The sequence below is a fragment of the Diceros bicornis genome, chromosome 14, assembly GCF_020826845.1.
Source record: "Diceros bicornis minor isolate mBicDic1 chromosome 14, mDicBic1.mat.cur, whole genome shotgun sequence".
In the NCBI taxonomy this organism is placed as follows: domain Eukaryota; kingdom Metazoa; phylum Chordata; class Mammalia; order Perissodactyla; family Rhinocerotidae; genus Diceros; species Diceros bicornis.
The window spans coordinates 21,053,380-21,068,821 of NC_080753.1; the positions used below are offsets into that span (position 1 = coordinate 21,053,380).

Below are 15,442 nucleotides of genomic sequence, written 5' to 3' on the forward strand. Positions count from 1 at the left end.
AGGAAAGATGAATTGATACATAAATCTAATACTCTCCATATGTGTTTACAGCAGATGTAAGATTTTTTAATATTAGATAACAAATATATAAATTTAATGCTAATTCTTCTGATACAATTTTGAAGAATATTATAAAAATGTTAGAGTCACTGCTAAATTAAAATTCTAAACTTGGTATGAATTTTGAATTTGAACAGATGATAAGTACCTTGGTAAGGTACTGTATATTGACAGAAATGTGAAGTTATTTGTTGAGGTGGAAACAATACTGAGAATACAACATTTTAGATTTAAAGATTCCCTTCCTAAGAACTCAATGGGCAAGTCAAGAAAGTATGAAAGTGAACATGGTAACTTTATGCTAATGTTTGCAGTTGCTTAATTATAGCAGATAAACCTGAAATTGGCCAAGTGGAAAATCCAATGACATTCTTCACAAAATTGAATATTTTTCTTTTTGTATAAGTTAACTTCATCTTTTTGGCAAAGATAACATGATTCAACCAGGCTGGCTTACTTGTCTCAATATCTTACAATAGCAATCACAGGTAGTTTCTAACTTATGCTTCCTACTTCAGTGCTCTCAAATCCTATTTGATTGCCATGCCAGAGGTTCTGAGCGATTTTGACCAAAATGTTCTATACCAAAACCAAATATATTGGGGAAAGTAGAGGAAGAGTAGAATCTCTATTGACCGTGGAGAAAAGAAATGAAAAATAAATCCAGTTTGTAGGGAGAGAGGAGATGCCATAGAAGGATACACAGGAAGGACTTTCCACTCCACTTAGTGTGCAGGATATTGACCCTCTTGATGTCCCTTTTTTGTATTTCCACTGGAAAACTTACTTTAGATTCCAAATCCAGCTAAATATTTGCATTCATTTCCGCAAATGGATAGAATGCCTCAACTTACTTCACAAGCATTTGTTAAATTGAGAAGGTTAATGTCTATATTAGTCATATTCATATTTTGGAGCTGATTTGACTCACAGAAGAGTCTTTACCCTTATCTGGTACCTTATAATTGCATTTATTTTAATATATTCCAACTGGGACAAAGTATTTGGAATGAGAATTGAGACAGCATTCAAAAAAAAAAATCCTGTGCACTTTTGTATTAGTGCCAAAGTGAGGGGTTAAGATAACTTAATCCATGTTATTGTGGGCATAGCAGATGTGTTATTTAGGGTATTGTTGGAATGAAATTGAGAAAGATACCCTAGAGTAAATTCCTATTTGGCTTATTTCAAATCTTGTTAAAATAGTAAAAATAATCAAGATCTGTTTTGTTTTATATTTTAAGTCTTTTTTTAGGTTCAGCTTGGATAATTAGCAGTGCTCTCGTAGGAATTTTTACATTATGTTACTAGTTTGTAATAGGAAAAGCATGCACAAGGTACCAAAAGTATTATTTTAAAAGTACTGAAGCATATACAGTAAAAAATGTCTTCTCTAACTCCTGTCCTCCAGCTACCCATTTATCCTCCAAGAGATAAGCACTGTTACTGATTTTTGGTGTACCCCTGCAGAAGTGTTCTGTGCTTCAATGAGTGTAAATGTACAGCCTTTTTTTTTTTAAACAAGTGGAACCATAATGCCACCCAGTTGGATACCCTGCGTTTTTTCACACAATATATCTTAGAGGTAGCTCCATAGGAGTATGTCTGTAACTACTTCATTCTTTTTGGTGGTTGCCGTGGTTTCTGTTTCGTTGAATAGGTGTATCATAATTTATTTCAGTGTTCCCTCATTGATGAACATTTAGTTTATCAATCCAAATAGGGCTGCAGTGAATATCCGTATGTATATATATAGTATGTGTGTAATATATCTGTAGGATAAATTCTTAGAGGTGAAGTTGCTGGGTCAAAAATGATTGTGCTGGGCCAGCTGGGTGGCGTAGCGGTTAAGCTCGTGTGCTCCACTTCGGCAGCCCGGGCTTCGCAGGCTCGAATCCCGGGCACGAACCGATGCACCTCTCATCAAGCCATGTGTGGCGGCATCCCATATACAACATAGAGGAAGATGGGCACAAATGTTAGCTCAGAGCCAGTCTTCCTCACAAAAGAAAAATGGTTCTGCTTTTTCATTTTGATAAGATTTTGCTAAATTGCTGTCTATAGAGGTTGTACTAGTTATACCCCTACAAGGAATTATGAGAGTGGTAATTATAGTAATTATCAGAGAAACCGATAATCTTCATTGAATGACTTCTGAATGACTTCTAGTCACAGTGATACACAGCTCCTATTTCTTTCTCTTGACTCTTTGGTGTTGATACCCTGCCATCTGGTATCCACTGCACTTAAAATAAATTAGCTTATTTCAGAACATGGAGGTTCCATTTTTAACTCTTAATTTAAATAATAACTTAATGCTATTAATAGCTAACGTGTACTGTTCTAAATGGTTTAGATATATCAACTCATTTAATTTTCAGAAAAATCCTATAAAGCAAGTGTAATTATTATCCCAATTTTACAGATGAGGACACTGAAGTGCAGAGATAGTAAATAACTTGACAGAGCTGGTAACTGCTAGGGCTGGGATCTGGACCCAGGTGGTTGGGAAGCCAGAGCCTGCAACTAAACCACGAAACTATAATGCCCCTATTGAGCATTTTAATGTTTTTTTAAAAAAAATCACACTACACACATTTCTTGAGTTGGTATTCATACTCTCATTGCAAATAATCTTTCTCTTTCTTATATCTTTTTGTACTTTCAAACCTGCCTTTTACAGATGAGGCAGATTAAAATAGAAGATTCTTGTTTTATTTTGTTTTTGCCCTGAGGACACCTAGAAAATTAAGAACCAAGTTGAAATGATCTTTTATGACAGTCCCCAGTACTATAAATATATAGCAGTTTTACATTTTTCTTTTTAAAATTGATGACCCTCAAGTTATTTCAGAAATATGCCCAACAAACTCTCAAGATTTATAATAATAAATGTTTTAATGTTTTTTAAAAAAATAGCTTCCTGTGCTTCTTTTAGCAAGCCCCCCTGACACTTTTCCTCTGCACGCAAGTGGCTGTATTCTCCTGTACCTTGACATGCAGGCCTAGGTGAAATATTGTGGGCATAAAACTTGCATTTGGTAGGTCTGCTAGGAAGGGGTCATGTAAAAGTCATCTTTGATTTGTTAATGGGATTTTTTTTAGATGTAGTATATGGCAGCAGTGATGTGTATCCTAAGGGAAAAAAACATCCATTTTATAAAAGTTTATTTTCATATTTTATACACTGCAGTTCTGTTGTGTGTTTTTGATTTAGTAACAATTTATGTGTTTTTCTGTCGCAGAACACTGCGGCCTGTGGTGTTGAGGCCCACAGCGATGCCATCCAGCCCTGCCACATCAGAGAGGCCGTTCGACGCTACGGCCACAAGATTGGCCCCCTTTCCCCGTTCACAGTACGTAATAACAGAGTTATAAAAAGTTATATTTATAATCTGAAAGAATTTTGATTTTCAAGTGGTCAAATGAAGAAGCAATGGAATTGTTGAAAGCAATTTGTGGTGACTGTAATTTTGTTGTATAAAAGTGGCATAATTCTCTTGGGAAATAAAAGTTAGTCATTTTTGTCTCTTTTTGGAAGGACAATTTTTTTCTACAAAATATTATTTTCTTTCAATTACAAATTATGCTTTTTTGTTGGGGCTTATATTTTCTATTTTTCAAAGCTTGAGTTTATAAAACTTTTTTGTCAAATTATATGTATCCAGATATTGCCAGAAGCACTTTATATTTTAAAATTGGTTAGATTGGCAATACCACTTCTATCAGATGTCCTGCTCCTAAACATACTTTGAGTTGGAAGAAGAAGAAATGATTTCTTTACTCGCTTTGAAGAAGGCTGAAATGCAGACAGTCTTTCACATCTTCAAATGGTTTTAAAACTTATAATCAGGGTTTTTTTGTGCTTTTTTTTTAATGGAGAATTAAAGACTTTATATTTCAGCAGCCTAAAGAAAGTACGTGTGTGTGTGTGTGTGTATTAATTAAATGCTCATTTTGTGGCCCTTTTTTTTTTTAAATCTTTATGTTAATAGAACTTTCTCCAACTCCTCCTCTGTTTATAAGGAATTGGTTTGATTTTCAGAAAGTGAGGTTTGATTTATATGACTGAGAAGTAGTAGAGTGTACCTTTTTTTAAATATTGCTTTCTGCTTTAACATACTAAAGCAGAATATATATGTATAGCATTATACATACGTACGTAAGTATAACGTAGTATGTGTTTTTTCCTAAGAGTAGATTTTACTATTGATTGATAGAAGTCATGATTTCTTCTACATTATATCATCTCCTTTTTTACTGTGTTTTAGTTAAAGAGAGTAGTTTCTTTCCTTTCTTTGTTCTCATTAGTTTTTGTTCATTGTATGGATTCTCGGTGTGACAACAAGAATGTGTCAGAAGCTTTTTACATGTGTCTCCAAGCATTTTGTAATGGTGATGATTGTTTTCACTTTTGTTTAATATTTAAAACTTTTCTAATGTATTATAAGAACATGATTTTAATACTACTGATTAAAGCAATATCCTTTTGCATGAATGTTTTTAGATTATTATAGTTGAAAGAAAGAATGAAATCAAGTATCTCTTGTTTTATTTTTTTCTACATGATAGATAAGACTATTTTAAGCAATAAGCCAAAAGGAAGATGAGATTTAGAAAAATAGGAGATGATTGGAAGAATTTAGAAACCAATTGAAATTGAAAGAATCAACTTACAACACAGGATTAAAAAGATCAAATCCATAGATAAGATCCAAATAATGACTTAATAGGTTGAGCAATGGAGTGGAGAGAGAAGAAATAGGAGGCAGTGTTGACAATAATCTAGATATAATTAAGAGTAGCAAGGGGAACCAGGATTTTTGCAAAGTAACCTAAAACGGTAACTAAAAGTAACGGATAAAATTACATGAAGGAAAATGTATCTAAGGCAAGGGAAAAATCTCCTAATCATGAAGTCTGTGATATTTCCTCATGAGGAAGTGGTGGCAGTGGTGGCTGCTTCATTTTTCAAGTTTTTGTTTTTAAGTAGACTAGACAGATCACTTGAGAACTATCTTGGTTGATGACATTATTTGTGTGTGTGCATGTGTGTGTATTCGTATTCAGCCAGCCCCGGTGGTCTAGTGGTTACGATTTGAGCTCTCATTGCCACAGTCCGGGTTCTCTTCCCAGCCAGGGAACCACACCGCCCATCTGTCATTGTCATACTGTGGCAGCCATTTGTTGCTGTGATGCTGAAGGCTATGCCACTGGTATTTCAAATACCAGCAGGGTCACCCATGGTGGACAGGTTTCAGCAGAGCTTCCAGACTAAGACGGACTAGGAAGAAAGACCTGGCTACCCACTTCTGAAAAGATTAGCCATGAAAACCCAATGAACAGCAGTAGAGCATTGGCTCTTATAGCACCAGAAGGTGAGAGGATGGTGCAGATAAGACAGGGCAGAGGAGCCGGCCCTGTGGCACAGGTGGTTGGGTACGTGCGCTCTGCTGCGGTGGCCCGGGTTTGGCGGTTCAGATCCTGGGCGCACACTGACACACCGCTTATCAAAGCCATGCTATGGCGTCGTCCCATGTAGGGTGGAGGAGGATAGGCATGGTTGTTAGCCCAGGGCCAGTCTTCCTCAGCAAAAAGGGGAGGATTGGCAGATGTTGGCTCAGGGCCAATCTTCCTCACAGGAAAAAAAAAAAAGACAGGGCAGGGTTCTGCTCTGCTGTACGCAGGGTGCTAGGAGTCAGAATTGACTCAACGGCACTAACAACAAATGTATATATTCATTCCCCCATGTCTAACCTGGTACTCTATTATTCATCTATTGTTGCTTTTATAATCTGATTGTAGTATATGGTCAGAAAATGTAGTTAAAACTAAGTTCAGATAAAGTTTAAGCTAATTTTTATCTAATAAACATATAATCTATATGCTTTTTAAAACTAATGATGCAATTTTAAAATGCTTAATTTAAATAGATCTGGAAAATACAACAAATAAGCCATGACCTAGAAGGTTCACTTAGCCACTACCAAAGCAGACAGACAAAATCAACAGCAGGTGGTAAAGAACTCCACCAGACAGGGGTACTAAGTTTTTATAACTCATCAGAAAGGACCCACTTTGAAAGGTCTGCTCCATTTCCTAGAGCTACAAGAATTTGCGCAGGACTGAATATGCCTACTCCACTTTATATCATGAGTAATATGATGAGGGAGACACAATGTCATGGCATATATTACAATACATAAATCTGCCTTTTAAAGTTAAAAATTCTCTTTAAAGTGGGATAGATTTGCAGAGTGTATGCTAACAATGGGCCACCTTGCCCTGGCTCCCACATACCTTCAACTGCTGGAAGGAGGTGCTCCTGACCTTGGGTGATGCTGATGTTCAGTTCCCTGATGACCACTCCCTGAGGTGATACTTTATGCTGCAGTAGGGACACTTTGCTACCTATGCTTTGAGCTGCAGCTCCTAAGAGGAGAAGGAAGCATGTGGCTGCCCCTATAGTAACTGTAGATTGAGACCTAAATTTTCATATGGAAAGGCTGAGCTAACTTACATCCAATGTAAAATTTCCTTTGTAAGCTAAAATTCCCATGAACAGCTAGTTTATATTTATGAACCATAGCGATTTTGTCTTTGCGCCATGTCATTCTGAATCTAGAGTGCTTGTCTGATGTATACATAAATGTGATGTCTAACTTAGAATATCCATAACTTGATTCGTGTAGAGCCAATAATTTGAAATTAATTTGGAGAATTAAAATAACAACCAATAGTTATATGGAAACTAAATCCCAACATCAATCAATAAACCAATAAAATTCTGGCTTTAGTGAGGCATCATTCTGTTTTCTAGTGTATGACTTATGAAATAATTTTATACAAAAATCACAACATGATCAATTTCAGGAATACAATTCATTGTGTAAAAAATTATAAGTGACGGGGCCAGCCCTGTGGCCTAGTGGTTAAGTTCAATATGCTCCACTTTGGCAGCCCGGGTTTGGTTATCCGGGCATGGACTTACACCACTCATCAGCGGCCATGCTGTGGCAGCGACCCACATACCAAATAGAGGAAGATTGGCACAGATGTTAGCTCAGGACGAATCTTCCTCAGGGAAAAAAAAAAAATGTGAGTTCTTCACCTTGCGAATTAGTTGAAATGATAGAAGAAAGGAGTGATTAAAGCCACACTAGGTGGAAGAGAGGACAATGCTTTGCACTGAGTAGCTGCTGGAGGAGAGGGAAGGGGGAGGGCAGCAGAGACATCAGTTGCCTGCCACTCGTGAGTGCTGTAGAGACACTTAGAAACCACATCCCCACTCAGCTGGTGATGAGAGTACTGTCTTTGTCGTGTTGGTTTTAATTAGTGATTTCTTTCTTTTCTGTATTCTCATGTATTCTCAATCCTATGCAGAAGATCAGAGAAAGCATCATATCTAGAAGATTTAAGTAATTTTCCTGAGGTTAAGCTATTAATTAGATTAAATGATGGAACCAAGGCTAAAATTCAGACCTTCCAACTCCCATCTCCAAAATCTTTCTCCTAAAATACACACTTTTGCAACTGTCCCCAGCCCTATATACTTGATGTTCTGTACACACATGCTAAAGAACATTTAAAGAGACTAATTTTACCTTTAGCTTATTGTTTATTTTTCCTAAATAATTCTGAAAATAGCTTCGGAGTCTATGATTTGTACTAGTAATTTTAGAGTAGTCACACACCCTGGAATGTCCTACGTAATTTTGATGCTTGTCATCTTATGTTGTCCTTTTACTCACAGCAGGTGGTATCACGTGTGGCTGTGTTGTGTGGTGATTAAGACTGTTCATCCTAGAGTCAAATGGCCAGGGTTCAGATCCCAGCTTTGCCACCTACTAGCTAAGTAGCCTTAAGGAAGTTTCTTAACCTCCCTGTGGCTCAGTTTCCTCATCTGTAAAATGGGTATAATAATAGAATATACCTCATGATAGAATTTAAGGAGTACTATAAACTTGACATGTGGTAAGCTCTTAATAAATTATATTAATAATAACGGAAGTAGGAGGAGCAGTAGCAGCTGTAGTATATTTTCTAAAAGGGATTAGGTAAGAAGGATACAGACAGGGCCGGCCCCGTGGCTTAGCGGTTAAGTGCGTGCTCCGCTACTGGCGACCCGGGTTCGGATCCCGGGCGCACACTGACGCACTGCTTCTCCGCCCATGGTGAGGCCGTGTCCCACATACAGCAACTAGAAGGATGTGCAACTATGACGTACACCTATCTACTGGGGCTTTGGGGGAAAAAAGAAAAAAAGAAAGATACAGACAGACTAAAGTAGAAACCATTCCCCATACTACCCAACCACACAGACACACACACACGCACACAGGCCTCACTTTGTAATCCCAGAAGAAACTAAAACGTGAATCATAGTGTGATTTCTTTACATACTAATAGTTTATACTGTTAAAATTTAAATACCATTTAATGATTATTGTTGCTGAAAATAAATGTTCATTTTTACTTTTTGGATTAATAATGGTTGAAGAACATTAATGGTCTTTTATCACCGTTGTCACCTTAAAAACTAAGGTCTCTAACTGAAGTGTGCATAGTTATCACTCGATTTTTGCACGCTAGCTAGATTTTACACACTAGCTCTTAAGAAACAGAAATCTAAAGAACAAATGACATGGCCTCAGATTTATAAAGCTTCATCAAATTCAGTTTATATGAGTTTATATATTTGTATAAGTTATTGAAAACAAGTTTTCAGAGACTGATGAGTATATCAAAGTTGGTTATAATTTTTTTTAAATAAATTATTACTAGCCACATTTCCCTCAGTTTTTAAAATTTCTTCATTTTATTGATTATGAAAGTAGTGCTAATATTTTAGAAAGTATAGAAAAGTAAAGGATAAAATAAAATTTACGTTAAGAAGGGCATCTGGGCCCAAAAAAAAGGTGTAGCAAAAGCTGTAAATGAATTGTCATATCAGAAAATTAACTGGCATTTAATTGTTTGCAGAGTATTTTCTTCTCACAGCCTGAAAAGTCAAGTGCTTTTGGTAATGGTTTTTAAAAAAATATTCTTAGAATTTACTTGTGCAAGTTTAGAAGTAAAAAGCATTTTCAAATTTTGTGAATGAGGTGGACTTTTATAGTTAGAGCATTTTGTTTTTTCTCTCAGAGAGGATACCCCAAAGAGTAACCCAATGTACTGGCTGTCTGTCACATAGAGGATAGTCAGACATTTGTTTTATCTAGATCCTCACTTTTATAAGCAGTGGGGGGTGCCCATGGTTACCTATTCCAAAGCTCAATCCAAGCTCTCAATGGGAAGTGCTGTAAATGGCTGATTTAAACCAGGTCTGTAATTTTGAAAGGCAGAGAAAGGAAACTGTGTACATAGAGTGAGATGACATAATCCCGTGTGCAGTGCCTAAATCTGTTTTAATTTCTCCTGAGTGATAGTTATAGTAGAAAGATATATTAACCCTCTGAGCTTGTATGTTATCAGGTGGCTTTCTATTGAACTAGAATAGTGAGACAATAAAATTGTTCGTGTAAGCATGGTCATTAACCTAAATAATACCTTAAGTGCGTCCCTAGAAGTGTGTCGCTTCAGTATCCACTCAGCTGTCTACAATTCTGAGACAGAATCACCGTATTTTAAAGCTGGCTAAGCCTTGAGAAAGCCTTAGTCTCAGTCTCAGAGAAGCTTTGCAGTGTACCCAGAGGCACCATGTAAGTGAGTGATAGAGCTGACCCTAACGTCCAGCCTCTTGGCCCTCGGTTTTCTGCTCTTCCACCATGGCCAGTCACTTTGATGTGTATATAGTGCTAGGGATGCTCTCATGTCATTGATTCTCCAGGAATGTTCGCAATAGACAAATAGGGATAGAAAATATGAAATTTTCTTTAAGACTTCCTCATATTAAACTTTTAAAAACAAAAGTGGCATAGCAGATTGCTTTGAGTATTTTGATCTGGAATTTCACGTTCATGAACAATTCTTATGTCATGAGTGCATTAGATTAGTCTGCATTTTATGTGTTCAACCTGGAAAATTAAATGTCACAAAATAGTAGAAAAATTTTAAAATGTAAATACCAAGTAGAAATTGGGTAGGAATTCTTACATGTTTGTGTTTTGACTGGAAGTAAAAATTTTCTCAATAAATTTTTGTAAGTACTAAATCTATCATTATAAATTGGAGCCAAGTACCTCTTTATAGTTGTGGGCCACTGATTCTCAGAAAAAAAATTAACATGTGGCATATTTATTATATAAGAATAACCTAACAATAAGTGTTCTCTAGAAAAAAATGTAAAACTTTTAATTTAATAGTTTTTAATTTTAAAATAAGGTAGGGGAAGGAATTTGTTACAAAATTTATTAGATCAAATTATATGAAATTGCAGTTTCTCTAGGTCAAAAACAATTGAAAATCAGAAATTTTATATGGTTCAACTAATAGTGTTCAATTTAGGATTAATTAGGGAAAGAATGTTTCAAATGTGGAAATAAAGAAGTTGGAAGAGTTTGGGAAGGAAAATCATTAGAATCTGAGACAAGTGTTAGTTGATCAAATAATAACATAATATTTTAAAAGAATCTTTTCACCTGCATTATGTTATTTATTCTTACAACAGAGCAAGAAGAGTGTTATTATCCCCACTTTATAGATAAGAAGACTGAGATTTAGAGAAAAATTAAGTAACCAACTTAAGGTTACATAATAAGTACCAGAGTTCTATCTGTAAGTACAGGAGCTAAATACTCTGTGGTTCACTGGGACCATGGGCTTCAATGAATTCTCACTAATCCTACTCATTAAACTTCCTCTTTGCAGACTGGCCTCTGTTCTTAACTCTTTTAAGTGGTCTTATCCTGACAATATGAGATAGCATTTCCTAAACTATGTTGAGCAGAAGACAAGTGTTCCAAGAGGTATTAAAACATGTTCCACAAGAAAAGAGTTTCTTTATCAAATATTTCAGAAAATCTGTATGTTATATCTAGAAGATCCACTCTTAAAATCTCATTCGGTTAAGAACAGTGAAGATGTTTTGAAATCAACGTTATGGGTGACAGTTGTAATATTATATCCATCATAGTGTCCACTTTATTTCCATATGTTATTTACGCAGCATTGAGAAGTTTTGATTCACAAATACAGCAGTTTTTAATAATGTTCTACACAGACCTGCAATAGTCTTAGCTCAAAAGAGAAATAGTAAGAATTTTTTGCTTAAAAGTTGTTTCACTAACAGTATCTAACAAGTGCTCACATTTTTAAACTGATAATGTTTAGACGGAATCAATATATGGATTTCTTATCCAGCATAACTCTTCATGGTTTTCTGGAAAATATTTTTTAAAGTATTTTAAAACATTGTAAGCTACTCAAACATGTCATAAAGAAAATCTCAGAGCCAGCCTTGATGGCCCAGCAGTTAAAGTTCTGCACCCTCCAATTCAGCAGCCTGGGTTCAGTTCCTGGGTGCAGAACCACACCATTCATCTGTCAGTAGCTATGCTGTGACAGTGGCTCACATAGAAGAACCAGAAGAACTTACAACTATACACAACTATGTACTGGGGCTTTGGAGGGGGGAAAGGAAGAAAAAAAAAAGGAGGAAGATGTTAGCTTCGGGCAAATCTTCCCCTGTAAAAAAAAAGAAAAGAGAGAGAGAGAAAAGAAAATCTCAGTTACCTGTAGACCTTTCTCTGACAAATATTTGCTTAAAGTTTCAGGGTCAAATTTGTTTTCCTTTGCCTGTTGAATCCAAATTTGGTGAACTTCATTACTGATACATTTTCTACTGTTGTAAGCATAGCATCATAACTCTGTATTGCCAAGTAGAACTGGCACAATCATGTTATATTGTAAAACTGTTTAATGTTTTCTTAAATCATCAGGCAGAATGGGGGGAGAAGGGAAGAGAGATATTATCTCATTTGAACTTTCTGCAGTAATACCTTAAATTGGGGCAGCCAGTGAATTTGTTTATAAGGAATTATCCAGGGCCTGGCCCCTTGGCAACAAGTGGTTAAAGTTCCACGTGCTCCACTTCAGCATCCCAGGTTCACAGGTTCGGATCCCAGGCACGAACCTACTCTACTCACTAGCCATGCTGTGGCAGTGTCCCACATACAAAATAGAGGAAGATTGGCACAGATGTTACCTCAGGGCTAATCTTCCTCAAGCCAAAAAAAAAAAAAAAAAAAAAAAGGAGGAGGGTTGGCAATCGATGTTAGCTCAGGGCGAATCTTCCTCAGCAAAAAAAAAGCAATTATCCAGTTCCATTTTGAAAAATTATCCAGTTCCATTTTGAAAAATTCTGGTATTATTAACAACTGGTTTGTTTTCACAGTAAACAGTGACCATTGAAACACATTTTGCTTTTTTTCTGCCTTCACTTTATATCACCTGTGAAGACCTCACATTTAGTTCACATGGGGTATACATGCTAAGGTGATGTACTCACCTGCACAGTTTTATATAGTGCAGTTATTTGGGCTGCTTTAAATATCAAAAAAAAAAAAACTAACAAGGCAAAATTCCAAGACTTAACTTCCTAATCAACAAAACATTTATAAGAAGTTGAAATATAAACCATGAGATGACAGAACCTTTATTTTGACTAGCACAAAAATTGTAAATGGACATTCAAATCAAACATCTGTGAAGCCCCTAGAAATCCTTCTAAGAATCCTGGAATTTTCAGGAACATAGTGTGAAAAGGAAGGAATCAGTCTTCTCTGATGGGGGGCGTGGTTAAAGTAGAAATGAAAGATGATAGCCCTAATCAGCCCTGTGTATTTTCTCCAAGTTTGTATCCTTCAAAGACTTTTTAAATTTGAAGTAGTTCAAGAAGGTAATGAATCTCTATTCATTGTAAGAGGCAGGCTGTATCTTGGAGAATAGAGGAATAATTTGAACTTGAGTGCAAGGAAAAAGGAGTAATTAACAACAAAGAGAAACTTTTTGAGCAGAATATTCTAAAAGGACCAAATCTTGAGATTTGAATGTGTTATTATAGTTTCTAGGTTTTTGCAGTCTTCTGCGGGAATGGAGATAGGATGGAAAAATATTTTGAGTGACTCCCAAAAGGAAATTATTTTTTTCTTAAAAAAAAAAAAATCACAGGATTCGTTTAACTCATAAATTCATGAAAGCAGCGAAAGGATTAGTTGGGAGAAACTAAACTAAGTTGAGATACTTCTAAACTTAAAAGTTGTGCTCTAAAAATGGCAATAAATTTCTTTTGTCTATGAATAAACAAGAAGATTGTAAATATTGTTAGACGTGTAACTCAGTCAGTATATTAAATTGCTCATGTTTACCTAGCAAATATACTATTTAAATTTTTAAATATTATATATCTAAACTAGGTGAATATTAGAAAAGAACACATTAGTTTTATTAAAATAGATTCATTAACATTCATAAGCGTGTTTTAAGTGAGACGTTTGTGTACTGTTTTATTGACGGTGTGACAGAAATCCCCTCCAGACAGCCATGATGAAAGCCTGTTGAACTGGAGATGATTTACTTTTTGATGATTTCTTAAATGGTGTTATATACTTTAGTCTCACAAATATAATCATTGAACTGTCATTTAATTTACTGATGTAGTTGCAAAGTTAATCCCACAACATAATAAGTAGATTGTTTTAAGTGGAAGAGTTAACACCTTCCAAAAATGAAACTGATAACCTTGCTCTTATTGTGCCCAACATATATTTAAGGCTATAGCCAAGGTAGGAAAAATATGCAGGAAAAAATAATTACGCCTTGTTTTCCTGGCTGGCGTTTTAATTATGATTTGATTTAAACTAAATCCCCTAGGCTGTGTATGCACAGATCAAATATTCCATCCCCACACACCGCCTCTGCATGACCCCAAGCTGTGAGAAGAGAAAATCCATAGCCCATATGTCAGTCAGATGTTCATTCTTGCCCTGGCACCTGGATAGGCTCTCCCACCAGATTGGAGTGCACTTTCAGTTCTGGGCATATACCCAATTCGGAGTAGGCTCTCCAGATCTGGAAATATTTTGGTTGATTAGTTGGCAGAGGTCATGAGGGCAGAGCCCAATGTCAGGCTCTGAATTTGCCCAGGTGCATTCAAGGTAACAGCTGGGCAGCTGTGCCCTGGTGGAAATACCAGGGAGGGAGTATTTGAGTTGACTCTCTGGCTCCCGAAGTTCACAGCCTGACCTACAGTTTCCTGTCAATTCCAATTCAAACACTTGTGCAGATTTTATAGTTTCCAGTAAAGAAGTTAGAGGCTACATTTCTGGCTCTGATTTAATTCTACATTCCTCATCTAACCTAAAACACCCACTCTCATATTCTAGACTAATTAGGTAAGAGCCTAATAAGTAAATAAGTTATAGTTGACAAGCATTCTTAATCCAAGCACAGTTCAAAGCACAGGCCTTCCTGATAGGGTGAAAGCACGCTTTCACTTGCTTTCGGAGTGTGGACTAGATAATAGCAATCCATTTGCGGAATCCATATTTGTACAATTGAACTACACATGATTTAGAAGTGCAAGGACTGGTGTTAACATCCCTACATGTCCTGAGATCCTTACAGCTCTGATATCTCCGTTTATTAATTCAATAAACATGTGCCAAACATTGAGGTAGAAATATGTGGAAATGGGGGTATGATGTATGGGGATAAGTAACTAGATGTTCCGATACAACAAAGGAGACGTGCATATAAGCAGTGCAGTGTGATGGGCATTGTAACTGAAGAATGGACAGAGCGCCTCAGGTACAGAGAACGAGGGCACAGTCTGCCTGAGGAAGTCCAGGAAGCTTTGTACAGTCATTTACACTTGAACTGAGTTTATGAGACAGAGATGAGGGAAATGAGTAAGAATATTTTTTCTTGTGTTTTTTTTTTTTTTTTTAATTTTTGAGAAAGATTAGCCCTGAGCTAGCGTCTGTTGCCAATCCTCCTCTTTTTGCTGAGGAAGACTGGCCCTGGGCTAACATCCCTGCCCATCTTCCTCTACTTTATATGGGACGCCACCACAGCATGGCTTGATAGGCAGTGCGTAGGTCCATGCCCGGGATCCGAACCTGTAAACCCCAGGCCACCAAAGCGGAGTGCATGAACTTAACTACTACACCACCAGGCCGGCCCCATGAGTAAGAATTTGGAAAAGATAATTCAGGCAGAAAGAAGAGCAGGAATAAAATGGGGAAAAAAAGATAGCTGTATGACCACAGTATGGCTGCTCAGGCCAAGGTGAGGACCTGAGTGTAGAATACTTTGAGAGGACACGGAAGCATCAAAGGTAGGGCGAGGACATTTTGAGAAGAGCTTTAACCTTCAAGCCAGTGTGTAGGCCAGCAGTTATCTATCTGGGGAATCTGGGGAATTCTGGCTGTCATCTGCAGAA

General features: G+C 36.6%; 1 protein-coding gene across 9 annotated transcripts in view; it reads left to right on the forward strand.

Annotated features, from left to right (window-relative positions):
* SUPT3H (SPT3 homolog, SAGA and STAGA complex component) overlaps positions 1-15,442 on the forward strand; it is a 534,834-nt gene that overhangs the window by 411,945 nt on the left and 107,447 nt on the right. For all 9 annotated transcript variants that reach the window (XM_058554232.1, XM_058554229.1, XM_058554231.1 and 6 more), the window contains one exon: positions 3,306-3,416. In XM_058554232.1, coding sequence (XP_058410215.1) covers positions 3,306-3,416 — 111 coding nt within the window. The remainder of the gene's footprint in view (positions 1-3,305; positions 3,417-15,442) is intronic.